Source organism: Eupeodes corollae, chromosome 3, assembly GCF_945859685.1.
Source record: "Eupeodes corollae chromosome 3, idEupCoro1.1, whole genome shotgun sequence".
NCBI classification, from domain to species: domain Eukaryota; kingdom Metazoa; phylum Arthropoda; class Insecta; order Diptera; family Syrphidae; genus Eupeodes; species Eupeodes corollae.
Genome location: NC_079149.1, coordinates 139,442,663 through 139,470,103, shown reverse-complemented (window position 1 = coordinate 139,470,103; position 27,441 = coordinate 139,442,663). Strand labels below are relative to the sequence as shown.

General features: G+C 32.9%; 3 protein-coding genes and 1 long non-coding RNA gene across 6 annotated transcripts; 2 read left to right on the top strand and 2 right to left on the bottom strand.

Moving 5' to 3' along the window:
* Positions 1-10,410: 10,410 nt before the first annotated feature.
* Positions 10,411-17,646, bottom strand: LOC129951248 (protein kinase C and casein kinase substrate in neurons protein 1). Of its 2 annotated transcripts, XM_056063331.1 has the most exons (11): positions 17,498-17,627; positions 16,742-16,989; positions 14,747-14,972; positions 14,583-14,692; positions 13,658-13,995; positions 13,324-13,550; positions 13,128-13,248; positions 12,226-12,336; positions 11,930-12,105; positions 10,760-10,914; positions 10,411-10,627 (listed from the first exon to the last, which is right to left on the bottom strand). In XM_056063331.1, exons 3-11 carry the CDS (start codon positions 14,848-14,850, stop codon positions 10,515-10,517), a joined length of 1,455 nt encoding a protein of 484 aa, XP_055919306.1. In that variant the 5' UTR covers positions 14,851-14,972; positions 16,742-16,989; positions 17,498-17,627; the 3' UTR covers positions 10,411-10,514. The 2 variants fall into 2 exon arrangements, with proteins under 2 accessions (XP_055919306.1, XP_055919305.1); XM_056063330.1 differs by lacking the exon at positions 16,742-16,989 and having other exon boundaries at positions 17,498-17,646.
* Positions 17,647-18,368: 722 nt separating this feature from the next.
* LOC129949225 (glycerophosphocholine phosphodiesterase GPCPD1) lies at positions 18,369-22,312 on the top strand. Of its 2 annotated transcripts, none has more exons than XM_056060551.1 (6): positions 18,369-18,618; positions 19,585-19,758; positions 20,132-21,213; positions 21,280-21,756; positions 21,814-21,960; positions 22,038-22,312. In XM_056060551.1, the coding sequence occupies exons 2-6, from the start codon at positions 19,599-19,601 to the stop codon at positions 22,077-22,079; spliced, it is 1,908 nt and encodes a 635-aa protein (XP_055916526.1). In that variant the 5' UTR covers positions 18,369-18,618; positions 19,585-19,598; the 3' UTR covers positions 22,080-22,312. The 2 variants fall into 2 exon arrangements, with proteins under 2 accessions (XP_055916526.1, XP_055916525.1); XM_056060550.1 differs by having other exon boundaries at positions 19,550-19,758.
* Positions 22,313-24,289: 1,977 nt separating this feature from the next.
* On the bottom strand, positions 24,290-26,895 carry LOC129949226 (lactosylceramide 4-alpha-galactosyltransferase). The gene is made up of 3 exons (XM_056060552.1): positions 26,739-26,895; positions 26,293-26,545; positions 24,290-25,348 (listed from the first exon to the last, which is right to left on the bottom strand). The coding sequence occupies exons 2-3, from the start codon at positions 26,293-26,295 to the stop codon at positions 24,536-24,538; spliced, it is 816 nt and encodes a 271-aa protein (XP_055916527.1). The 5' UTR covers positions 26,296-26,545; positions 26,739-26,895; the 3' UTR covers positions 24,290-24,535.
* LOC129949227 (uncharacterized) lies at positions 26,438-27,098 on the top strand. The gene is made up of 2 exons (XR_008782015.1): positions 26,438-26,577; positions 26,641-27,098. It is a non-coding gene; the product is annotated as an uncharacterized LOC129949227 (long non-coding RNA).
* Positions 27,099-27,441: the final 343 nt, after the last annotated feature.

Below are 27,441 nucleotides of genomic sequence, written 5' to 3'. Positions count from 1 at the left end.
AATAACGTGCACCGTTTGCCCCCCTCTCACTCCTAAACCGCTGAAAATAGAATTTTCACTTGTACTAGGGAAAGTTGCGCCTAGTCAAGATCTATCATTCTAGATACAGCCAGGTCATTTTGGAGCGCTGGTTGAGCGTCCAGAGCGTTTTCCCACATACAATGACGAAAAAAAAAATTCTCACAAAAATAACGTGCACCGTTTGCCCCCCTCTCACTCCTAAACCGCTGAATATAGAATTTTCACTTGTACTAGGGAAAGTTGCGCCTAGTCAAGATCTATCATTCTAGATACAGCCAGGTCATTTTGGAGCGCTGGTTGAGCGTCCAGAGCGTTTTCCCACATACAATGACGAAAAAAAAAATTCTCACAAAAATAACGTGCACCGTTTGCCCCCCTCTCACTCCTAAACCGCTGAAAATAGAATTTTCACTTGTACTAGGGAAAGTTGCGCCTAGTCAAGATCTATCATTCTAGATACAGCCAGGTCATTTTGGAGCGCTGGTTGAGCGTCCAGAGCGTTTTCCCACATACAATGACGAAAAAAAAAATTCTCACAAAAATAACGTGCACCGTTTGCCCCCCTCTCACTCCTAAACCGCTGAAAATAGAATTTTCACTTGTACTAGGGAAAGTTGCGCCTAGTCAAGATCTATCATTCTAGATACAGCCAGGTCATTTTGGAGCGCTGGTTGAGCGTCCAGAGCGTTTTCCCACATACAATGACGAAAAAAAAAATTCTCACAAAAATAACGTGCACCGTTTGCCCCCCTCTCACTCCTAAACCGCTGAAAATAGAATTTTCACTTGTACTAGGGAAAGTTGCGCCTAGTCAAGATCTATCATTCTAGATACAGCCAGGTCATTTTGGAGCGCTGGTTGAGCGTCCAGAGCGTTTTCCCACATACAATGACGAAAAAAAAAAATTCTCACAAAAATAACGTGCACCGTTTGCCCCCCTCTCACTCCTAAACCGCTGAAAATAGAATTTTCACTTGTACTAGGGAAAGTTGCGCCTAGTCAAGATCTATCATTCTAGATACAGCCAGGTCATTTTGGAGCGCTGGTTGAGCGTCCAGAGCGTTTTCCCACATACAATGACGAAAAAAAAAATTCTCACAAAAATAACGTGCACCGTTTGCCCCCCTCTCACTCCTAAACCGCTGAATATAGAATTTTCACTTGTACTAGGGAAAGTTGCGCCTAGTCAAGATCTATCATTCTAGATACAGCCAGGTCATTTTGGAGCGCTGGTTGAGCGTCCAGAGCGTTTTCCCACATACAATGACGAAAAAAAAAATTCTCACAAAAATAACGTGCACCGTTTGCCCCCCTCTCACTCCTAAACCGCTGAAAATAGAATTTTCACTTGTACTAGGGAAAGTTGCGCCTAGTCAAGATCTATCATTCTAGATACAGCCAGGTCATTTTGGAGCGCTGGTTGAGCGTCCAGAGCGTTTTCCCACATACAATGACGAAAAAAAAAATTCTCACAAAAATAACGTGCACCGTTTGCCCCCCTCTCACTCCTAAACCGCTGAAAATAGAATTTTCACTTGTACTAGGGAAAGTTGCGCCTAGTCAAGATCTATCATTCTAGATACAGCCAGGTCATTTTGGAGCGCTGGTTGAGCGTCCAGAGCGTTTTCCCACATACAATGACGAAAAAAAAAATTCTCACAAAAATAACGTGCACCGTTTGCCCCCCTCTCACTCCTAAACCGCTGAAAATAGAATTTTCACTTGTACTAGGGAAAGTTGCGCCTAGTCAAGATCTATCATTCTAGATACAGCCAGGTCATTTTGGAGCGCTGGTTGAGCGTCCAGAGCGTTTTCCCACATACAATGACGAAAAAAAAAATTCTCACAAAAATAACGTGCACCGTTTGCCCCCCTCTCACTCCTAAACCGCTGAAAATAGAATTTTCACTTGTACTAGGGAAAGTTGCGCCTAGTCAAGATCTATCATTCTAGATACAGCCAGGTCATTTTGGAGCGCTGGTTGAGCGTCCAGAGCGTTTTCCCACATACAATGACAAAAAAAAATTCTCACAAAAATAACGTGCACCGTTTGCCCCCCTCTCACTCCTAAACCGCTGAAAATAGAATTTTCACTTGTACTAGGGAAAGTTGCGCCTAGTCAAGATCTATCATTCTAGATACAGCCAGGTCATTTTGGAGCGCTGGTTGAGCGTCCAGAGCGTTTTCCCACATACAATGACAAAAAAAAAATTCTCACAAAAATAACGTGCACCGTTTGCCCCCCTCTCACTCCTAAACCGCTGAAAATAGAATTTTCACTTGTACTAGGGAAAGTTGCGCCTAGTCAAGATCTATCATTCTAGATACAGCCAGGTCATTTTGGAGCGCTGGTTGAGCGTCCAGAGCGTTTTCCCACATACAATGACGAAAAAAAAAAATTCTCACAAAAATAACGTGCACCGTTTGCCCCCCTCTCACTCCTAAACCGCTGAAAATAGAATTTTCACTTGTACTAGGGAAAGTTGCGCCTAGTCAAGATCTATCATTCTAGATACAGCCAGGTCATTTTGGAGCGCTGGTTGAGCGTCCAGAGCGTTTTCCCACATACAATGACGAAAAAAAAAATTCTCACAAAAATAACGTGCACCGTTTGCCCCCCTCTCACTCCTAAACCGCTGAATATAGAATTTTCACTTGTACTAGGGAAAGTTGCGCCTAGTCAAGATCTATCATTCTAGATACAGCCAGGTCATTTTGGAGCGCTGGTTGAGCGTCCAGAGCGTTTTCCCACATACAATGACGAAAAAAAAAATTCTCACAAAAATAACGTGCACCGTTTGCCCCCCTCTCACTCCTAAACCGCTGAAAATAGAATTTTCACTTGTACTAGGGAAAGTTGCGCCTAGTCAAGATCTATCATTCTAGATACAGCCAGGTCATTTTGGAGCGCTGGTTGAGCGTCCAGAGCGTTTTCCCACATACAATGACGAAAAAAAAAATTCTCACAAAAATAACGTGCACCGTTTGCCCCCCTCTCACTCCTAAACCGCTGAAAATAGAATTTTCACTTGTACTAGGGAAAGTTGCGCCTAGTCAAGATCTATCATTCTAGATACAGCCAGGTCATTTTGGAGCGCTGGTTGAGCGTCCAGAGCGTTTTCCCACATACAATGACGAAAAAAAAAATTCTCACAAAAATAACGTGCACCGTTTGCCCCCCTCTCACTCCTAAACCGCTGAAAATAGAATTTTCACTTGTACTAGGGAAAGTTGCGCCTAGTCAAGATCTATCATTCTAGATACAGCCAGGTCATTTTGGAGCGCTGGTTGAGCGTCCAGAGCGTTTTCCCACATACAATGACGAAAAAAAAAAATTCTCACAAAAATAACGTGCACCGTTTGCCCCCCTCTCACTCCTAAACCGCTGAAAATAGAATTTTCACTTGTACTAGGGAAAGTTGCGCCTAGTCAAGATCTATCATTCTAGATACAGCCAGGTCATTTTGGAGCGCTGGTTGAGCGTCCAGAGCGTTTTCCCACATACAATGACGAAAAAAAAAATTCTCACAAAAATAACGTGCACCGTTTGCCCCCCTCTCACTCCTAAACCGCTGAAAATAGAATTTTCACTTGTACTAGGGAAAGTTGCGCCTAGTCAAGATCTATCATTCTAGATACAGCCAGGTCATTTTGGAGCGCTGGTTGAGCGTCCAGAGCGTTTTCCCACATACAATGACGAAAAAAAAAATTCTCACAAAAATAACGTGCACCGTTTGCCCCCCTCTCACTCCTAAACCGCTGAAAATAGAATTTTCACTTGTACTAGGGAAAGTTGCGCCTAGTCAAGATCTATCATTCTAGATACAGCCAGGTCATTTTGGAGCGCTGGTTGAGCGTCCAGAGCGTTTTCCCACATACAATGACGAAAAAAAAAATTCTCACAAAAATAACGTGCACCGTTTGCCCCCCTCTCACTCCTAAACCGCTGAAAATAGAATTTTCACTTGTACTAGGGAAAGTTGCGCCTAGTCAAGATCTATCATTCTAGATACAGCCAGGTCATTTTGGAGCGCTGGTTGAGCGTCCAGAGCGTTTTCCCACATACAATGACGAAAAAAAAAATTCTCACAAAAATAACGTGCACCGTTTGCCCCCCTCTCACTCCTAAACCGCTGAAAATAGAATTTTCACTTGTACTAGGGAAAGTTGCGCCTAGTCAAGATCTATCATTCTAGATACAGCCAGGTCATTTTGGAGCGCTGGTTGAGCGTCCAGAGCGTTTTCCCACATACAATGACGAAAAAAAAAAATTCTCACAAAAATAACGTGCACCGTTTGCCCCCCTCTCACTCCTAAACCGCTGAAAATAGAATTTTCACTTGTACTAGGGAAAGTTGCGCCTAGTCAAGATCTATCATTCTAGATACAGCCAGGTCATTTTGGAGCGCTGGTTGAGCGTCCAGAGCGTTTTCCCACATACAATGACGAAAAAAAAAATTCTCACAAAAATAACGTGCACCGTTTGCCCCCCTCTCACTCCTAAACCGCTGAAAATAGAATTTTCACTTGTACTAGGGAAAGTTGCGCCTAGTCAAGATCTATCATTCTAGATACAGCCAGGTCATTTTGGAGCGCTGGTTGAGCGTCCAGAGCGTTTTCCCACATACAATGACGAAAAAAAAAATTCTCACAAAAATAACGTGCACCGTTTGCCCCCCTCTCACTCCTAAACCGCTGAAAATAGAATTTTCACTTGTACTAGGGAAAGTTGCGCCTAGTCAAGATCTATCATTCTAGATACAGCCAGGTCATTTTGGAGCGCTGGTTGAGCGTCCAGAGCGTTTTCCCACATACAATGACGAAAAAAAAAAATCTCACAAAAATAACGTGCACCGTTTGCCCCCCTCTCACTCCTAAACCGCTGAAAATAGAATTTTCACTTGTACTAGGGAAAGTTGCGCCTAGTCAAGATCTATCATTCTAGATACAGCCAGGTCATTTTGGAGCGCTGGTTGAGCGTCCAGAGCGTTTTCCCACATACAATGACAAAAAAAAATTCTCACAAAAATAACGTGCACCGTTTGCCCCCCTCTCACTCCTAAACCGCTGAAAATAGAATTTTCACTTGTACTAGGGAAAGTTGCGCCTAGTCAAGATCTATCATTCTAGATACAGCCAGGTCATTTTGGAGCGCTGGTTGAGCGTCCAGAGCGTTTTCCCACATACAATGACGAAAAAAAAAATTCTCACAAAAATAACGTGCACCGTTTGCCCCCCTCTCACTCCTAAACCGCTGAAAATAGAATTTTCACTTGTACTAGGGAAAGTTGCGCCTAGTCAAGATCTATCATTCTAGATACAGCCAGGTCATTTTGGAGCGCTGGTTGAGCGTCCAGAGCGTTTTCCCACATACAATGACGAAAAAAAAAATTCTCACAAAAATAACGTGCACCGTTTGCCCCCCTCTCACTCCTAAACCGCTGAAAATAGAATTTTCACTTGTACTAGGGAAAGTTGCGCCTAGTCAAGATCTATCATTCTAGATACAGCCAGGTCATTTTGGAGCGCTGGTTGAGCGTCCAGAGCGTTTTCCCACATACAATGACGAAAAAAAAAATTCTCACAAAAATAACGTGCACCGTTTGCCCCCCTCTCACTCCTAAACCGCTGAAAATAGAATTTTCACTTGTACTAGGGAAAGTTGCGCCTAGTCAAGATCTATCATTCTAGATACAGCCAGGTCATTTTGGAGCGCTGGTTGAGCGTCCAGAGCGTTTTCCCACATACAATGACAAAAAAAAATTCTCACAAAAATAACGTGCACCGTTTGCCCCCCTCTCACTCCTAAACCGCTGAAAATAGAATTTTCACTTGTACTAGGGAAAGTTGCGCCTAGTCAAGATCTATCATTCTAGATACAGCCAGGTCATTTTGGAGCGCTGGTTGAGCGTCCAGAGCGTTTTCCCACATACAATGACAAAAAAAAAATTCTCACAAAAATAACGTGCACCGTTTGCCCCCCTCTCACTCCTAAACCGCTGAAAATAGAATTTTCACTTGTACTAGGGAAAGTTGCGCCTAGTCAAGATCTATCATTCTAGATACAGCCAGGTCATTTTGGAGCGCTGGTTGAGCGTCCAGAGCGTTTTCCCACATACAATGACGAAAAAAAAAAATTCTCACAAAAATAACGTGCACCGTTTGCCCCCCTCTCACTCCTAAACCGCTGAAAATAGAATTTTCACTTGTACTAGGGAAAGTTGCGCCTAGTCAAGATCTATCATTCTAGATACAGCCAGGTCATTTTGGAGCGCTGGTTGAGCGTCCAGAGCGTTTTCCCACATACAATGACGAAAAAAAAAATTCTCACAAAAATAACGTGCACCGTTTGCCCCCCTCTCACTCCTAAACCGCTGAATATAGAATTTTCACTTGTACTAGGGAAAGTTGCGCCTAGTCAAGATCTATCATTCTAGATACAGCCAGGTCATTTTGGAGCGCTGGTTGAGCGTCCAGAGCGTTTTCCCACATACAATGACGAAAAAAAAAATTCTCACAAAAATAACGTGCACCGTTTGCCCCCCTCTCACTCCTAAACCGCTGAAAATAGAATTTTCACTTGTACTAGGGAAAGTTGCGCCTAGTCAAGATCTATCATTCTAGATACAGCCAGGTCATTTTGGAGCGCTGGTTGAGCGTCCAGAGCGTTTTCCCACATACAATGACGAAAAAAAAAATTCTCACAAAAATAACGTGCACCGTTTGCCCCCCTCTCACTCCTAAACCGCTGAAAATAGAATTTTCACTTGTACTAGGGAAAGTTGCGCCTAGTCAAGATCTATCATTCTAGATACAGCCAGGTCATTTTGGAGCGCTGGTTGAGCGTCCAGAGCGTTTTCCCACATACAATGACGAAAAAAAAAATTCTCACAAAAATAACGTGCACCGTTTGCCCCCCTCTCACTCCTAAACCGCTGAAAATAGAATTTTCACTTGTACTAGGGAAAGTTGCGCCTAGTCAAGATCTATCATTCTAGATACAGCCAGGTCATTTTGGAGCGCTGGTTGAGCGTCCAGAGCGTTTTCCCACATACAATGACGAAAAAAAAAAATTCTCACAAAAATAACGTGCACCGTTTGCCCCCCTCTCACTCCTAAACCGCTGAAAATAGAATTTTCACTTGTACTAGGGAAAGTTGCGCCTAGTCAAGATCTATCATTCTAGATACAGCCAGGTCATTTTGGAGCGCTGGTTGAGCGTCCAGAGCGTTTTCCCACATACAATGACGAAAAAAAAAATTCTCACAAAAATAACGTGCACCGTTTGCCCCCCTCTCACTCCTAAACCGCTGAATATAGAATTTTCACTTGTACTAGGGAAAGTTGCGCCTAGTCAAGATCTATCATTCTAGATACAGCCAGGTCATTTTGGAGCGCTGGTTGAGCGTCCAGAGCGTTTTCCCACATACAATGACGAAAAAAAAAATTCTCACAAAAATAACGTGCACCGTTTGCCCCCCTCTCACTCCTAAACCGCTGAAAATAGAATTTTCACTTGTACTAGGGAAAGTTGCGCCTAGTCAAGATCTATCATTCTAGATACAGCCAGGTCATTTTGGAGCGCTGGTTGAGCGTCCAGAGCGTTTTCCCACATACAATGACGAAAAAAAAAATTCTCACAAAAATAACGTGCACCGTTTGCCCCCCTCTCACTCCTAAACCGCTGAAAATAGAATTTTCACTTGTACTAGGGAAAGTTGCGCCTAGTCAAGATCTATCATTCTAGATACAGCCAGGTCATTTTGGAGCGCTGGTTGAGCGTCCAGAGCGTTTTCCCACATACAATGACGAAAAAAAAAATTCTCACAAAAATAACGTGCACCGTTTGCCCCCCTCTCACTCCTAAACCGCTGAAAATAGAATTTTCACTTGTACTAGGGAAAGTTGCGCCTAGTCAAGATCTATCATTCTAGATACAGCCAGGTCATTTTGGAGCGCTGGTTGAGCGTCCAGAGCATGTTGTGCACACTGAAAAATATTCAATTTGTTTCATTGGAAGCGCCTGTTGAAAAAGGTTTTCTCATCATGGTGTTTGTTGCAAGCACGAGTTGGAAAGAGAGAAGGAGAAAAAGTTTTTTGTCTGCATGACGGCCGCGCGCGGCCGTCATGCAGACAAAAAACTTTTTCTCCTTCTCTTTAACACTTGGGCCGGGTCCCAGGCCGCTTCTCTTATTGCTCTTATTCCTATTTTTACTTACAGACGGGTTAATCTTGTCTTGCCTATTTACGTATACGTTTGTAACCGCCATTTATTTTTGACTTTCTATACTGTTTCAGGATTCGAACCTGGGTGGTAGAGGTTACAGCTTCATCGACCAATCATCTAGGCCATTCTCTGTTATAGAAATGATCCTTCAAATTGTATTTACATTAAAACTTTTGGGCAATATTTTTTGGTATATTCTTAAAAGCTTTTATTTTTGCGAAAAACTTTTTCTTCGATAGTTTAATTGGTAAGACGCTCGTCCTTTTATTTCATAGATTACAGGTTCACTTTTCAGTAGGATACTTCTTTTTTTTTAATGTAATAATACAAAATATTTTGTATGTGTCATTTTTGTATAAATTTATGGTTGTAAATTCTTTTATCATTGAGGCAATTTTAGAAGAATTTGTATATGAAATGTTATTCAATGAAATAGTAAAATGAAGCTGTGCGAGAGCTGTTACTTTTGAATGTATTTCAAAATTTTGTTTATGAAAAATGTCTTACACACATGCTTTTGATCAAAGCTGGCGCTAGAGTTAAGGAAATTACTTAGAAATCATACTGTGGTGAATGAGGCTGGGTTTTACATTATAAATTTATTGAAATCGGATTAATATATCAAACATCCATTGTAAGGTAATTATTTTAAAATGTGTTTTTATCAACACATGATTTATATTTTTCAAAGTATGTCAGTCTGGTAGAAAACATTTTGCTACGCTTCTATTATGAACCAATTTTTAAAGATAGTAATTTGTGTCATTATTTCAATAAACTTTTTCGAACAGCTCTGCGGTGCAGATCGGGATAAATTTACACTTGCTCGATTGTGTACCAATATGGGTTAAGAAATCCTTCAAATAGGATAAACACTGATACAAATCTGTTTGTTATAATTACATAATAACATTCTTACTAAAAGTGGCATATTGTTTTCAATCACACAAAACTCAAAAGAGGAGAAAACCGACGAAAACGTAAACAAAATGCATTTTATCTGCTAATCTCATATTATGCAATCAAATATGGGAGCTGGATACATATTCCAATAACAATAAAATATACACCTTTCTAAATAATTTTTTGGGACAGTTTTTAAATATGACCACCCCTCAATAATAAATTCAATAGTCCAATTTTTAAGAGAAGAACAATGAAAAAGAAGAAATTATTTAAGGAAATCCACATTTCAAATTTGTTATCATTCATTTTTGATAACAATAGAACATGGTTTTGAGTTAAGTGAGAAAATAAAAAAAAAATGAATATACAATATGCTTCTGCCATTGTCTCGCGGTTCAAATCCTGGCCAAGGTGTGTTTTTTTTTTATTTAACTGAAATACATATGTGACTTTTATTTTTGTGTACGTAATTTACTTCGTACATTTTTTTAATTAGCTTCATTAAGCAAAACATTCTTGTTTTAATAAGTCGATCAAAGTGAAATCAAAAAAAAAAATTTGAAAAATAATAATTGAAAAACACATACATATGTTTATATTTAGCTTTGTTTGCTTGTTATTTTTAAATTTGCGTGCATCTATTTTGAAAAGAGAATACAAATTACCCGTTTAGGGTTTTTTGTTAAAACAAAACGGAATATTGTATATCAAAGTAAATGAATTCATTTAATAGTCTTTTAAGTTTTTCTATTTTTGAGTAGTTCCATAAGGAAAAATATAGCGTTTAACCATTTAATTTTGTTCGTATATATCAGAGGAGGACGATGAATAAGTATGTATTTTATTTGTGTTTTAACATAGAAAAGATCTGCTTGTGTATTGGTATACTTAACAATATGGTTATAAAAATCGTTGAACAGTATTATTCTTTATCATAGAGTTAGATGTTAATTAACTTATTCATGCATATTATTAACTTACTTTGACATTAATGTGCAATATACTTATATATTTGTATTATATTATTAACTTAGAGGCTCTAGCTTTTGATTTTACAGAAAATTTCGAACTGCACTTAAGCCATGATCAGGTACGTTTTTAAAACAAATTTTTAAGTCATGTATATAATATGTGTTTATTAGATTTTTAGATGATCTATTTATAATTTTTTAAAACAAAAAATATTCTCTACATTCTCGTTTGACGTTATAATCTATAAATGTTTTCAATTGTATTTGGAATAACAACGTTAAATATGCACTTTTTTAAATATGTGTATTTTTTATTTAATCAAATATCTGATTAACAAAGTCTTAACTAAACATTTTCTATGATATTTATTTCTGGTATTTCAAACCATTTACGCTTGCACTGCTTCGACGTAATTAGCAGGATATAATCCAACTTTTCCGTTTTTTCTTCCTTTACACCATCCTTGCTCATCTTCGTCTTCTAACTTTTCAAATACATCGCCTGAAACGTATAATTAATGAATGTAGATATGTCAATATGAGATCACATTGATAACGAAAGACATTTGTCTGAGCATTAAAAATTTATAGCTAAACGCTCTAATTAATATTTTAAAGCACCAACATTATTTACCCTGTTTAAAAGTAAGTTCATCGCTTTCAGCTCCTTCGTAGTCATACAATGCTTTTACTGGAACTCCTGGCTCACCGTTGTCAACGAGAATAGTATCAACATCACCTTCATCCCACTCCTCTTCTTCAAATGGATTAGCTTCCTTCCCATTGTTACTAAATTAAAAATAGGAACTTTTTTATTTAAATAGATATCATGGATTGTACATTAAACAAAAACAAATGAATGATATATTTACATTTTATGCTCTTGAACTAGCAAAAACAACTTTACAAAAGCGTTTTTATTGTGTTTTATATTAACACCTCCAAATTTATTTTATTTTATTATGTGTATTTACAGAATTCTTCATGAAACTAAAGGGTGATGTGAACTTAACTCATTTTTCTTCGAAATTATTTTTTTTTAAATAAATACAAAATTATATAATAAAACAAACTTTAAAACTCAAATAAGTAAAATATTTCTCTCAGTTTTGTTCTTTTTTTCCCAGTATGAGGACTTTTTAAATCATTTTTAAATATCAGGTAATGAAAACAATTAAAACGTGCATTTTGTTTGAATATCATATTAAACTATAAACGTTTATTTAATTTTCCTACTAAATTAACTTTTTGAAGAGCTTTTTCCCAAATTTTTCTCATAAAGTTAGTAACAAAAAACTTGCAAACTTTGAATTTTGCTGGGTCTAATTTTTTTTTAATTTTTTCTTACTCCCAACCTAGCGATCTTTCCGAATAAGCATCAAGAAAACGCGAATTAATTTAAGGCGAAATGTGCTAATCTGAATATTTCAGGAAAATTCTGGGTAAAATTGAGATGTTTTGATATTATCAAATGATTCATATGTATTTAAGCGCTTATGCAAAAGAAAGAAATATTTGAACCGTCGGTTATGGAAAATAGGACAAGTAAGGAGTTAGGAGAATAAATTGTTGTTTAGGGAAACAAATAAGTATAATGATAATGATAAATGATAGTGTTAATAGCAAGTTATTACGGCTACAGCTAAGATATCATTATTAAAATGTATTTTTTGTTTAAATGAATGTTTTGTGTTATTAAATAGAGGTAGTTCACGTTATTTTTATCATTTATCGACGGACCTCTTAAGTTATCAATTTTCGGTTATAAACTTTAGCTCTAAGAATGGAATTGAAATCGACTCACTTTGCTGTTGAATTTCGGTTAATAGGAGATGGTCCTCGAGTGTTGGTTTCCGATTTTGGTGACATGTCACAGTTATTAGAGTTGGTACTGCTTGACATTGATTTAGATATGTTTTTACTATTTGAATTAGCAGACGTTCTCTTAAGACTATTTTTTGCAGAAGGAGGTGGATATTCCTTTAAACAAAAAAAAAAGCATCTTTTAAAAAATACAACAAAAAAAAAACATTTAAAAAATAGACATATCAAGCTAAAAACAAGAAATTAATGCATTAACATATAAATTTTAAATCATACATGCAAATCTTCAGCAACCGGACGTTGGTTTATTAATGTTATTGGAGCAGCTGGAAGAGCTTCCTTCGACTTGTTTCCTTTAGCAATATCTCGGAATTCTTCAGTATATTCCTAAAAATAAAGATTTGAAATATCATTAATTACGGAATATACATATTGTATATAGACAAGAAATTTGAAAAATTTTAGATTGATCGAATAAAATTTAAGCAGAACATGTAAAACGCCTTGCAAAATCTCCTTCAACTTAATAATGTAACTCAAATTAACTCAACATTCTAAACATACTTATCATAAAGATGTTATATAAGCCAAGAACACTTTCAACTGCAAGCGCAGTGATTTTCATTAAAAAATATATTTAAAACGTAAGGAGGAGTTATTCTCAAGAGGATATTCATTTTTTAAAGCTATATATTTTTATAAAACTATTGTAAAAATGTCTTATTATCCTAAAAGGGCTCTGATAAAAAAGACAAAAATCTATTTTTTACTTGATTTCAATAAATGGGGGTCAAGCAAACGAGCATGAGTATGTCTAAGTCTATACTTCGCTTTCAAGCTAATCTTTAATGTTGTTTTATTGGAAGAGTACTAACAATTCGGGGTTTTGTGTTATTGTCAAAAAAAATCGTTTTTGTTTGCTTTTTAAAAAACATTTATACACAACTATTATCATTACTAAGTTATTTAATATGCAAATAATAAAACACATCTTGTATCTAACGTTGTGCATATATTTTGTGAGAAAATAGGATGAAAATAAGACATTTAAATTTTGTTTTAATTCATTGGCCAATATATAAATAGAACTTAGTTTTTGTTTGTAAACCTATGTATAAAACCATAACCTTCATCATCATCAGTATTTTAATTTATTGACAGAAAAAAAAATAACTTACGACAAAAGTCGGCCAATTCATTGCCATGTTGACACCATGATTATTTGACCACCATTTTAAATCCTTTTGATGATCAGCATTGCTAATGGTATGAAAGAACTCTTCGTATATTTGTGGAAGACTTTAAGAAAAATAAAACAGTTTGAGTTATCAAAAAATAGAACATGAATTATTATTATGGTATTTTTTTTCTAACCAAGGAATTTTGGTAATGTCCAGACATCCATGAATAGAGAACAAAACTTCTTTAAAAAACGTCAATCTAGTCCTCTCTATTAACTGGCACTTTTCGAATACTGAACCCATGTCTTCCATATAAACAGAATTATATTTACTTATTTCCGCAATTGCCTGTTCGTACTTTTCTCGACATTTTTGGACCTCATCCTTAGTTTTTTGAACACGGTCATGCATTTTTTTAACCTTAAAAATTAAAAATTTATTGATTTAAGTAATAAAAATATTTACGTTATTATCTGTCTTTAAATTAATATTTTAATTATTGAGTTATAATAAATAATAATAAATACTTGGTCTTGAGAAAGTGAACTGTCAGCAGTAGCATTTCTTTCTTGGTTCGATGCTGATTTCTCTGTTTTGCAGGCAGAATGGTAATCGGATTTTGCTTTTTCAACTTTAGCTAGAAGTTTTGCCCAAGGCTTTTGCGCTTTTTTAAATAAATCTTCCATATCTTTTTTTTCTTTGATTTGCATCAGAGTTTTATGGTAATTATCTTTTTGCCATGTCTTAATTTGGGTTGTCACGTCCGTGCATAAGTTTTCTTTGATTTTTAAATGTACATCAGATAGTCTTTCTGATTCTGTCAATACTCCTTTCCAAGCAGCTTCTGTTGTTCCATATTCAGGTCCTTTTTAAGAAAAAATTAGTTAATCAGGTTAGAAAAGTGAGCAAAACAAATTATGAAAGAACTGGTAACATATTCAAAAATAGGATAAACCCAACAAATTTTATTCTGAAAGTATTAGTTAATACAAAATATAAATATGTTTCGAATAATTTGACTGTTTCTTATTTATGATGACCAGAACTTTTAACATTATATACTTTGCAACTTTTAAATGATTAAAATGTTATTGAAATTATTAAAAAATACAAAATAATAGTTACTAATAGTGATAATTTTGTGTATACATCACCTCTAAAGGTTTTATGTCGCGTTTAATGATAATCTTCTTGTTTAAACCAATCTTTTTATAAAAGATTGTTTTTAATATTTTAACACAAATGTTAAAGAAGTGATCTGGATTTAAATAGACATTTTAGTTATAGAGCAAAAAAATACTAAAAACTTAATGAAACATAGAAAAGATTAGATGATTTTAGATCTGATATACTTGATTCACAACGACTTTATTAATTTTAAATATTATGTAAAAGTTTATAGTTTTTTCTTTAAAGTAGACATTTAAGAACGGGTGTACTAATTTTAATTACCTTTTTCAATAAGTTCGCCCCATTTTTTCGACCACGTTCGTAAACTTTTAGCATATGCCTTTTCAATTTCAGCTCTTTCTTGAATAAGTTGTGTTAGATCTTGGCATAATCTAAACGAAAAGCACTATTTCAATTGAGTCTGATATACTGAATAGCAAACATACTTGTATCCATCCTCAATTCGTTTCGTGGTTCTTTTATAGTTACCAGGTTCCCAAAATGAATCGCTTCCTGCCTGCAGAAGTTGATCATCGCTATGATGTGACATTTTTTTAAAGTTAAGTTTAGTTTAACTGTATTTGATTTATTCTGTCAGCAAAGCAAATGTTGACTATTATTTTTGAAAATTGGCTATAATATAGCACTATAGTAAGCCAATCCAGAAAATACCTAAAAGAGAATATTGTGGTTTCTTTGCATTACATTAAATTTGTATTAGCTTATATACATGCATATTTTTTTTGTTATTATGAATATAAGTATTAAAATAGTACGAATTAATAGAAATTCAAAAATAGGGAACCCCTGGGCCAATTTTTTCAATTTTTTGTGCAAACCGTCTTTTTAGTCTAGATGCACCGGGCGCTAGCATAAAACATTAAAAGAGTTTTACCAATAAAATTACGAAAAGTAATAATTAAAATAAAAAATGATTTTCATTTCTTTCGAATGTATATCCTTTCTTAAGCAATTTAACATTGTATTTTTGCTAGAGTTGTATGAGAAATATTTTTTATCCCAAAGTTGAAAAAAATAACAAATATATCAATAAACTTTCCATATTCATACACATACATATGTATAACTATTTTAAGGAGAAAATTATCAGGTAGAAAGATAGAGATAGTTCTGTTTGTCATTTTGAAAACATTTTTAAGATAACAGCTATTACAATGTTGATACATTTTTTACTATAAGCATACATACACCTTTTAAACTCAAGTAAAACATTCATGTATTAATTAAACCTGTGACTAGAATCAAACATTACGTAACAATAGTAAAGAAGTATGTTAAAAGAAAAACGATGATAAAAAATATCGAGATATTGAGAGTTATTCCCATGTCTATCTATAAAACATACAAACTGTATGTATTCAACAATTTTCTGTATGTTATACTATTCATTAATGTGTAAATGTACTAAGGGTTAAGTAATGTATTAGTAAAAAGAATGCAACTTGAGATTGTTTTTTTCTGTTTTAAAACATTTTTTATAAACACTGGCATACATAGTCACATAGTAACTGCGTTATTTTGATTTAAATTAAATTTTAAATTAAATTACGAAGCTAATTCATAGAATTGAATCGAAATGTAAGTTAGTGGAATTCAGTGAAGTCTGTTTTTACAGCTTTTCGTAGTAAACAACCATAAAGTCGTTTCCTTTATAATAAAAGCTGTATGCCAAAATTTGTATTCAAAAATAAAGTTACATACATATGCAATTTTGAGTTTTTGTTAGCACTATTTTTGCTGCCACCAATACTTCATTTTGTTGAGTGGATTTCAAATTCAGTGTAGGTAGGTACTAATTGACTTACGATTTGTTGTTACTCAATCGTTATATTTGTTTGTATAGCAATTCATGTTTCTCATGCCCAATAGGGGTGAATTTTGTGAATCTAGAGTAAAACGTTAAACCTATTATCATTACATGGGGGTCTTTGAGAAATTTAAACTTTACTACCTAGTACCTATCTGAAATTTAATACATTGAACTCATTAAAATAGAAATATTGCTTTTTTTAATTGTTGAGTTATAAATTGTATATGGGACAAAAAAAGAAGGTACAGAACAAAAGCGCAAAATAAAATGGGTATATTTGGGACAACTTCAATATACATATATATTTAATTGATTTATTTTTCAAAGGAAAACAAAAATAATGATACTTTTTATATAATAATTTCTACTTAAATAGGTATATTGGGTTTAAAAAAGGTCGTTAGAACATGGCCCAGTAGGTGCAGGCAAATAGGTGGGTAAATTACAGAAAAACGACATGGAGGTGAAAATCCAGCTTCGTCTTTTAACGATTTATTTAAATAAAATTGAGGTTTTACTTAAACAGGATTATATTTTGTTAAACGTCTGAAAGATGAATTATTTATGTACCACCATCAACATTAATTTAAATATTCATAAAGACACATACCTACAACGTATAAATTTTGTCTACAGTAATGTAGTAACCTTTAGGTCTTCAACAATTGTTTTCTTTTAAATTAAATGTATTTTAAACCCGAAACGTATGGTTTGAATTTGCCTTCATACCATCATGCGGATTTTATCCAGTAGACGTTAAAAATTTTTACAACTTTTGTATTCTACAATCACTTGCGATCAATTTCAGAGAACATGGAACGTAATTTACTTCTGCACTCGGAAACATTTGTTCAGCTTCTGAAACATTTGTTATTATTAAAAAGTTTACTGACAACTTTGTGTATAACATTTGTATGGAGTTTGATGATACATTCCGCTATTTTTAGGAATGTTGTTAAACGAAACATGAAAATCAAATCAACTAACAATTTCACTGCTCATTCACTACTCTACTACTAATAAATGATGTGAATCGAAGTTTAATTATTTTAACATTGAATTTATGTGTTTATCTTTAGTCATCATTGATAACCAGATATTAAAAACTTTTCTTGAATAATTTAGATGTCAATTAGAAAAATATCATTGGTTTTCCACTTTAAAAATTATACACCGTCTGAGGAAATGTTTTCTTTTGTGAATTTTCTAAAAAAAAAAAGAGGAAGGAGCACCCATTTAACTTTTTTTAATTAGCAAAAATGAATAGAGATACCATCAAATGAACCCAAATTTAGGTTAACACGTCATATTCGCAAGGCAACAGTTTGTATTGCTTTTTTTCACGTTTATTAATAATCTGAATTACCTTAAGCTTTTTTCAAGCATCAATATCTTAAATAAATTAATACCAAGTGTAAAAATGCAAACGATTTATAAAAAAAAACTTCCGAAAACACGGAACGTCTTCAAAACTGTTGTAAGAAACGAGAAATAAAAAAAAAAACAATTATGCATCTGACAACCTGCTGTTGAATGCTTCCACTTTCCACTCTTCTAAATGAGTGCGTTTCACCGAATATAAACGGGAAAGACCTGTTTGGTAACATGCTTTATTTCTGTTGTGAAGTGAAATGTTAACTTCTTGAGAATAGAGATATTAGCGAGAAACTTTAAAAGTACATTGAAATTATTTTGTGTTAAAAACAGCAATGCATCAACAACAACAATCACATATTTTTAACAATTGGCAATTGTCCACACATCGACAATTTTAGATACACTTTCCTTTTCTCTGCAAATTTATTTTTTGAAAGCTTTAATTTTATATTAATACCCACATATTTTCTTAAGAATGCCCAACTTAAACAATATGTGTAATTTTCTACTTTTTGCAATAAGAATTAATTATAATCCAGCTTTTTATCGAGATTCTAGACAATTTTGGTTTCAGTGTTCCACATTTCGATTGATTTCAAAAATGTATCCAAATCATTCAAATGAAATAAATAGCAGCTTTTTTTATTTCTATGTCAGTGGGTTTTATACAATTATTTTTTACACAGAAAACAAACAAAAGTATTTTTATCTATAAAGAGTTCTTGAAAGTGTAGCAAAAACATTAATTTTGTTCCTCTATTTTCTATTCGAACAGTCAAAATTAATGATCATTGTGTTGAATGGGCTCACTCGAAGTTCGAAATATATACAATTAAAGCTTTGTCAAAAATGACAAACATTTCTTATTGTTAAAAAAATGATTTACGGAAAATGTAAATACAGTTAAATAAAGATAACCATTTACCTTTATGTGTTTAGTGGTGGTCAAAAAGTTAAATTTATATCACAAATAAAATGACTGGTTTCTATTTGCTTTAGTTAAGCTACTGCTATGTACAAACTTAGAAATATCCATTGCTGTTTGTATTGTTTATATTAGTGCAGTTACAGAAGAATAAGGTCCTAAGATAAGCTGGCATCCTACGAAAGGTAGGTAAAACACACGGCTATTGAGCATTGCGAGAATGTTTCCGGCCAGTTAGGTACATGTAGACGCCTATTAACAGGCTGGACAAAATAGTATAATATTTCAGTGGAGTTTTTGCATAACATCCGGCTAATGTGGCTTTTCTCGTACTAGCATTTGTAACGATTGAATTTAATGCAATTAAATGTTTCACAGCGTAATACGATCTTCAGATTCATTAAATTAAAATACCTGCTTATCTTTTAATTCGTTCATATCAATTGAAAAACTTTTCTATAGGCCCGCTTTAACTTTAGAATATAAGGTTTATTTCTTAAATGTACCTTTGTATTTAGAGGCTGTATAACATTTTCGTAAGCTGATTACCTAAATTACTTAAATTGCAGACCCTTAAAATAGCTAGGAAAACCAATTAATTTGAAATACCTATAGGTACTATTTTTATTTTCAAGATATTGCTATATTTGTCGTTCATAATTTCTGACAGAAGAAATGAAAATGTAAATTTGGGCACTAATTTTGAATGAAAAGTAAACAGTTTGTTCTTTCTGTTTTTAGCAAAAAGAAATTTTAACCCATGAATTATTTGTTCTTAATCATTCAAATATTTTAACCAAGTCAGAAAGAAACTTAGTATGCTCTTGTAGGAAAGAAAAACATTAAATTAATAAAACAAGGCTCACAAAAATATATCAACTGTTCGTTAAGAAATAACGACATTATGTATGTATAAATCAATTTTTCTTTAAATTAACATAAGTAATTGATATGTATGTTAACACGTTATGTATTTGTATGTAAGTATAATAAATTCTTAAACTTAATCAAATATTAAGTGAGTTAACAGGAACTTACCCAAAATATAATTGTAGAATTTACTTTGAGCTTATTAAAATGAAAAGAATCACGTGGAATCAATTCTTTTTCCCTCAGATCAACCTTTTTTAAATGCATGTTTTAACTCACAGGAATAGACGCTCAAATGGCTGCCAGAAATAGTAATAATATATATGTACAAAAGACCTTCAACGTTGTAGTCACTATTGAAATTTCTAATATCGAAAAAGTTGCAATTACGGGTGGATGTGAAGAACTTGGAAATTGGATTCCAAAATATGCTGTTCTGCTGGATCAAGTAGAAGGTATATTTAAATACTATATTAACAATAATTTCCATTACTCTACCAAATTTCGAATGAGGTAATTTAATTATCAATGGTGAAATTCAATTAAAATTAAGATCTCGACAACAGTTTTTAATTGAAAAATCTTCTTAGTTCTAAAGCTAAAGGTTTATTAACATGTTATACATGTTTTTTGTGTTTTTTCAAAGCAATCTCTTCACCGGAGCAAGTAGTATGCGGAGATATTATTTGATTCGCTTTAAAAATAGTAAATTTTAGGACCTTAAATTCGCAAGTTTCATTATTTGGTCTTTGTGTCTATCGATTTTTATGATAATTAAATGTAATAAGGACTATGGATTAGAAATACAATTATTTTTTTTACTATAAGGTACTAACAGCTGGAAGAAGACAATTGGGTTCCAACAAGGTCGTATATTTGAGTATCGCTATTTTATATGTGCTACCAACTCAGTAAGCGATGAAGTAATTATTCGAAAGTGGGAAACACACTTACAAGCTAGAAATGTGAATTTTGGAGAAGAAGCTACTATTTTTAATGATATCTTTGGATATGTAAATGGGGTTGAAAAAATCGACCGTGGTTGGCTAACATTTGAAACTCTTATACAATTTAATTTTTTTAACGCTCCCTTTGAATGGAAGAGATCAATTAAGAAACGTTTAATTTATGTTAAAGTTACTTCTACGAACCTAAGCATTTATGGCGATAATCATCATAACTTTTCCGTTACATCACTAGAAGACACAATTTCAAATGACGCAAGAGAAAATTACGCCGATGCACATACTTTTGGGTTTTCTGAAGTAACGAAGCTAAAATACAATCAAAGTGTGATACAATGTCAAAATCAGTTTGGAATTTCTTGTGGAGATGAGGATTTAGTTATTTTTCATATGTCTGTAGCGGACCCTAAAACCACTGCCTACTTAGTTGACTTATACGGGTTTAGATCAAAGGCTTCCGAAGACGAACCACCTACTCACATAGGTTACAATTATGTTCTTCCCAATCTATTAAAGGGATCTGAAGGGAGCTTAGAAATTCCGATAACATGTGCAGTTAAACATCGTCCGCTTGGAATGATGCAAATCGGCTATGTAATCATCAAACCATTCCCATCATATAACTTTGATATGAGAGTGTCTTTTCAAAGGCATTGGAATCGAAAGTGGACGGGATTAGATGTTGGTCATCGTGGCTCTGGAAACAGTTTTAAATCAAAAGATTCTGCCATAAGAGAAAACACAATTACTTCTCTCAAAAATGCTGCTGCTCATGGTGCAGATATGGTTGAGTTTGATGTTCAATTGAGTAAAGATCTTGTGCCTGTAATTTATCACGATTTTATGGTGTTTGTGTCCTTGAAGTCAAAAATTTGTGTTCAAGACGATGAATATTTAGAAATTCCAATGCGGGAATTGTCCTTGGAGCAATTAAACACATTAAAAGTAATTTCTGACATTAAAAAAAATATGTAAATAATTTAATTTCTTAAGTATCGCGCATATACATAGGTCTATCACGTAGAAGAAGGGCGATCTCGAAAAGAACGTTATTTTGACAATGACGAGCTTCAAGAACATCAACCCTTTCCACAACTATCTGATGCTTTGAATGAAATAGATCCAAACGTCGGGTTTAATATCGAAATCAAATGGTCCCAAAAACTAGATGATGGCAAAATGGAACAGGAACTCGAACACGTTCTAGATAAAAACTTATATGTGGACTGTATTCTTGATGTAGTGTTACACAAAGCAGGTGGTCGAAGAATAGTGTTCTCATGCTTTGATCCTGATATTTGTGCTATGATAAGATTTAAACAGAATTTGTATCCAGTAATGTTTTTAACAATTGGGGTAACTACGAAATATAGAAAATTTCTAGATCCTCGGGGCAACACTATTGAATCCGCCGTATGTAATTCTCTTGCAATGGAGTTTTTGGGTATTGTTGCTAATACTGAAGATCTTTTAAGGGACCCAAGTCAAGTAAGTAATAAAATAATGAACTTTTCGAAATTAAAGCTTTAAAAATTGCGTTTCAAGATTAATCTTGCAAAAGATAGAGGCTTGGTTGTGTTTTGTTGGGGAGAAGACAATAATAGTAAGGAAACCATTCAATTATTGAAAAACATGGGGCTTCATGCAATAATATATGATAAAATGGATATTCTTTCCACCAAAGAAAATAAAGTATGAAATTTTACTGATTTTAGTTTCTTGCACCTACATATATTTGTAAACATGTATTTTTACTTATTTTCTTGCAGCAAAGCGTATTTCTAGCACAAGCTAAGGAAAACCAGAATTAATTGTTTAAGCAGTGTTAAGAAAGACCATCAGAATTGACAGGAAAAAAAAATGTGTTGGGAAAGAAGAAAGACACCCTATAGCCAGTAACATATCAGTTGATCACTTGATTCATTGACTTCAAATTCATTTAGTGACTTCTCGTTTACTATTATATCTGCATACAAATTAAAAATGTTTTAAACATCAATGTAATTTATATAAATAAATGTGTTTTGACTATTCTATTATATTATTTGTGCGTTTTAAATATCCGCATTAAATAAAAAATGTCAGTCCACCTTACTTAAGAATGTTGGAAAAAAGTTTTGATTCCATTCTTTGTTGCTGAAATTTTATATTTTTTCCCTAAAATCATTAATACAAACATACATACATTTATTTATTTGCCGAATACCTAATTTCATAGCGAAATTTGAATGTTATGTTTAAGCATTTTTGATTAATTCTGTCAAAAATAATTCTGCGACACAAATTCTCTCAGGTAGAATATTCGTTCTGTTAATTTTTGTTTGTAAAAACAAATAAATAGTTTCTAAGGATGTTATGATAGACGTATATACTTACTTAACTTGCAAAATGCAAATACGTAGAATAATTAACGATTTTTTTTTATAATTATTTACATAATATGTATATATTTTTTTTTCAACGAAAAATTTAAGTAAGAACAATAGATTGTGATACAATATTCATCATTAAAAAAAATGTTTTTTAATTATTTTGGTATCGCATCACTGAGTTAATAAAAAAATAATTTCCAAAGATATATAAGTTAAAATGTTAAAAAATGACGCAATACCTCGACGATAATGTCATGTTTTCTAGAGTAATCAAAAATTATTAATTTAGCATATAACAAGAAAGCTTTATAATCTTCAGTCTTATTAGCTAACTTTGATATTTGTTCAAAATATGTATATGTTAATTCATTAATATGTCTTGCAATGTATTGTATCTGTTATTTTAAATTTGATTAAAGTTAACTGTACAAAAGAAACAATACTTATACAAAGTTCCACAAGTTTTTCTTATAAATTATAACTTATCTCTAATTCTAACAGAAATAGCCCTGGTCTCGATTGTTCTAATTAAGATAATCATAGACATGTTAAATCGTCCTCTGATTAAATATTTTAGGAGAAACAGTTGTTTTTGAAGTAAAATCTTCGCCGATATAAGTTTAACAAGATCATTGGCATCAGTATCTAAAGAACAAAACGTAAAAAAAGAAACAATATACAGAAAAATTGAAATTTTGTTTGTTCTCCGTCATGCATTCATAACGCATAATTCATATTCCAATAAATGTTTCTTACTTTAAGAACTTGTTCACAAACGATATTTAATAAATTAAATATTTAACACTTATGTAAGTATGTTTCTTTTTTTAAATCATTATTATTCAAAAGTTAATTTAAGAATCGTGCATTCATTGAACTAAAAGATTTGTAAATACAAAACTCAGCCTCAAACCATTTTCTCTCTTTTTCTTAATTCAAAATAAAGTAAGCCTTAATTCTTCAAGACGGAATGAGCTTCTATGATAACTTTAACAATTAATATAAGATACTTTAAATCTTAATAATAATGTTATTATTTTTTGCACAAGACTAATTAAAGTATAGATTAAAAATCTGTACTTAAAAGAATATCAGGCCGTTTTAAATACGTGCTGATTTTATTTTATGTTATTTGTTTATAATTATTTTCCGTTCAAGATTTAACAAAAAAAACTTTATTTTAAGTTTACAGGAGATATTTCATCTGTTTATATATAAAATATATTATAACTAAATAATAATGTTAGTGTTTGTTTTTGGCTGAGATTCTGCAAAAATAAAAAAAAATATGTTTCGAATATTTACCACCATATTCATAAAAACAAAAAAGTTATTTCAGTTACTGGTTTTAACAAAAACACACCATAGGAAACGAATGTTATTGGCTCAAATCAGAGGGATTTGCATGCTGCCGGATTTATTCCATTGTCTAATTTCATTTACACAAGAGCTAAAGTAACATTATTATTTTTTATACATAGGGGAATAATGCAAAAACATACAATTATTTTTACTGAGGTTCTGCTTAAATAATAATCAAAATAAAATCTATATATGACCTCATTGCTTTGGTAAACACTTTCGTTCCTATAATTTTAAGTATATAAATGTTCATATGTACATATTTAAAAGAATTCGCCGCAAGAAGAATATACTTTTGGACAATGCTGTTCAGCCAATTTTCCGTAGGCCACATTTGAACCAACTTTTACAAGTCGATTTTTACTGTGCTTGTTCCAAACATGAATAACAAAAGAATCTTTGGTTTTTAACAAAGTATTTTCCAAAAATGCTTCCTCAAAAAAGTGGCTCCAATTCTTCCAACGAACTGCGTAAAATGCTTCTTTTGAGTAAACATGAAATCCAAAACAACGATCTCTGGTCATAGCTGTTGGTCATTTAGTTTTACAGACTTTATTTAAAACACGAGTAATCACTCCTGGACCATTGTTTCCCCAGTCGTTACCATTAAATTGCAACTGAAAATCTCTTAAACATAGTTCTGCGATTTCATGACCAAAACCAGTTGCATCAAAGTTCATTACTCCTGCTGCTATAAATGTATCTGATTCAGCACCTGCATAATTTGATGGAATGTTCTCCAAGCTTTTTTTGACTATCACGTCTAAATCGAGGTAAGTTCCTCCCCATCGCCATAATGTTAGATATCTGAGAAAATCAGATATATGTGACAAAACATATTTTGAGGAGAAAAGCTCATCATTGAGCAACCAATCGTAGATAGGAGTATTAGATGCATATGTCCAAAGATTTAAATTTCGAATGTAAACGTTAGGATAACTAAGTATTGACTCTAAAATTGGTTGCGAACTTCCGTTATTAAAAAATGTTGGACTGGCAAAAAGAACAAAAACATCGTAGTTCGGGTTACTTAATGCTGCAGATTCGATAGCACAGGCTTGACGAGCGCTTAAGCTAAGCATGTTTATAGACGAGGATGAACATGATGTTTCATGAAAGAATATACTTTTTCCAGGTTGAGGTTTTCGATTACTTAGTAGAATATCTTCGAGTTTTGATAGTTCAGTTCTTTTATTTGAATGAGTAAAACAACTCCGCACTTCATCATGTTTTTTTAAGTTATTCAATAGCAGACTTAATAAAGACGTCGTTATCAGAATACAAAATATGAATCTATACCGATATTGTTGGATTTTGTGAAAACACTTATTAATTGTCGAAAGTATCTGAAATGAAAATAACTTATTGGTTAAGACAATCATAAATGAATGATTTGTTTTAATCAACATGATTTTTAACATCACACCAAACCAAGTTTAAATCAATTGAATATATTTAAAAGATTATATAAAAATAGACAAGCTTAATAAATGTCGTGGAAAGTAGTTTATTTTAAACTTTCAATATTTGGGCACAAAAACTACTGTGAACTTGGTTGAACAAATTCCTATGATTCCATAAAAGTTCAAGTACTGCTCCTTGTCGTTTGGCATCCAGATAAACTGAAAGGTTTCGGTTGTAAGCCCTACTATTGACAAAAAAAGCATTTTTTGAACCCTCTCATCAGTTAGAGGATCGATCTTTTTTAAAAGGGGATTTTTTCAGAGAGGTTTGTTTTACAAAGAACCAATTCCTAAGTTAATCAAATAATCAATACAATACTTTTTTGATACGTTTTTTTAAATCCTCTTATAAGTAGGAGAACTGATCATAAATAGGGCGTTGTCTGTACATACATACATATACATACATTCTTTACAAGTTGTTAATGCTATAAAGCCGTTTAAAAATATACTATTCTAATAAGTAATATATAAGCAAAAGAATGAATAACATTTAATATCAAAAATATTTTAGTGAATATGAATTTTTATGGAAACACAGCTCTTAGTTTAATTCTATTAAATTTTGAAGGCGTAGGTATCTATCGTAAAATTACGTAATTTAACTTTTAAACTGAAAAAATTAACTTGAAAAAATTGTAATTCAAGCTATCTACGTGTTCTAAAGTGGCTATCGAAAGATCGCAACATTATTAATTGCGTTGCTCGATTGTAACGACGCTGGGTAATAAATGTGTTAATTAAATAAATAATAGAAATCAAACATGCAAATAACTACATTTCTGTTTCTAATATAAATGTATTGCAAATTGCAGAACTGTACATACCATTTTACAACTTTTACTTCAATAGTTTCCGCCGGTTTAAATTATTCCAGAAGAATCTATGCGAGTTTTATTATGTTGACCTTTTACCGAAATAATATGTCCATAAAAAGATGTTTGTCACATTCGTTCGTACTTTATCATCTGAATGATGATCTTCATAATTGATTACGCAAATATATTTGTTATACTGTGTAGCAACTGGATTGTTGATAAAAAAAAAGCGCTTGGAAGAATTGTTCTCTATATGTTATACCTGGGTAAAGGATTTGAGTTACATGTTATGAGGTTTGTTTAAATACAATTCATTTAAAAAGTAAATCATAATCTATAACTTTAATGCTTTATCAGATATAAAATTAAACAATACAAGGTGGATGTTTTTATTTTTCATTTTTTTGGAGTTCAGATTAAGATTCAATTACATATGGGAATAAATAAAAACATACATTTATTGCACCTAGTTAAAATCTTTAAACGAGGATGAGTTTCAAACAACAACAGTTGTGTAAATTAATGGTATTGTAATTAAAATTAATGTATTTAGTTTATTAAACAATAAGTTTACGAACTTCGCTTTTGTTGATGAAGCTGTCAATCTGAAATCTGAAGATTTTAATTTTTGATACGTTCAATGAATATTGCTACAGTAATAGAGCTAAGACAATAAGGGTAGTGTTACATTTGATTCTATTATGTGTTTTGGGGGGTTCAGAGTTGTATGAAGCATTGAACAAATGTGTTTTATGCTGAATGCGTTTAAAGCATACAAAATAATGAAATATATCGAAGTTGTTTGTACTCACAGATATGCGTGTTTTTAATATGTTGCATGCAACTTGTGGTGGTTTGAAATAAATCTTGTTGAGTATTATTACTTAAAATGTATTAAAATGAAGAGCGTTGAAAGCATTATGGCTGAAACACAAAAACGCTACAGGTTCGGCTTCGCCTGACGTTTACGAGTTCAGCTATAGGAATTCAATGCAAGCTATCACAATGGAGCTTCGACCTCACGTTTCGTTTGACAATCGTAAAGAAAAGAACGTAATGTAACGTTTGCTTTGACTGACAGCTCATCAGCTGTAAAAAATGTCAACAAACAAAATATTTGCAACCTCGAAGCAGGCCTAACGTAACGCAGACGAAGCC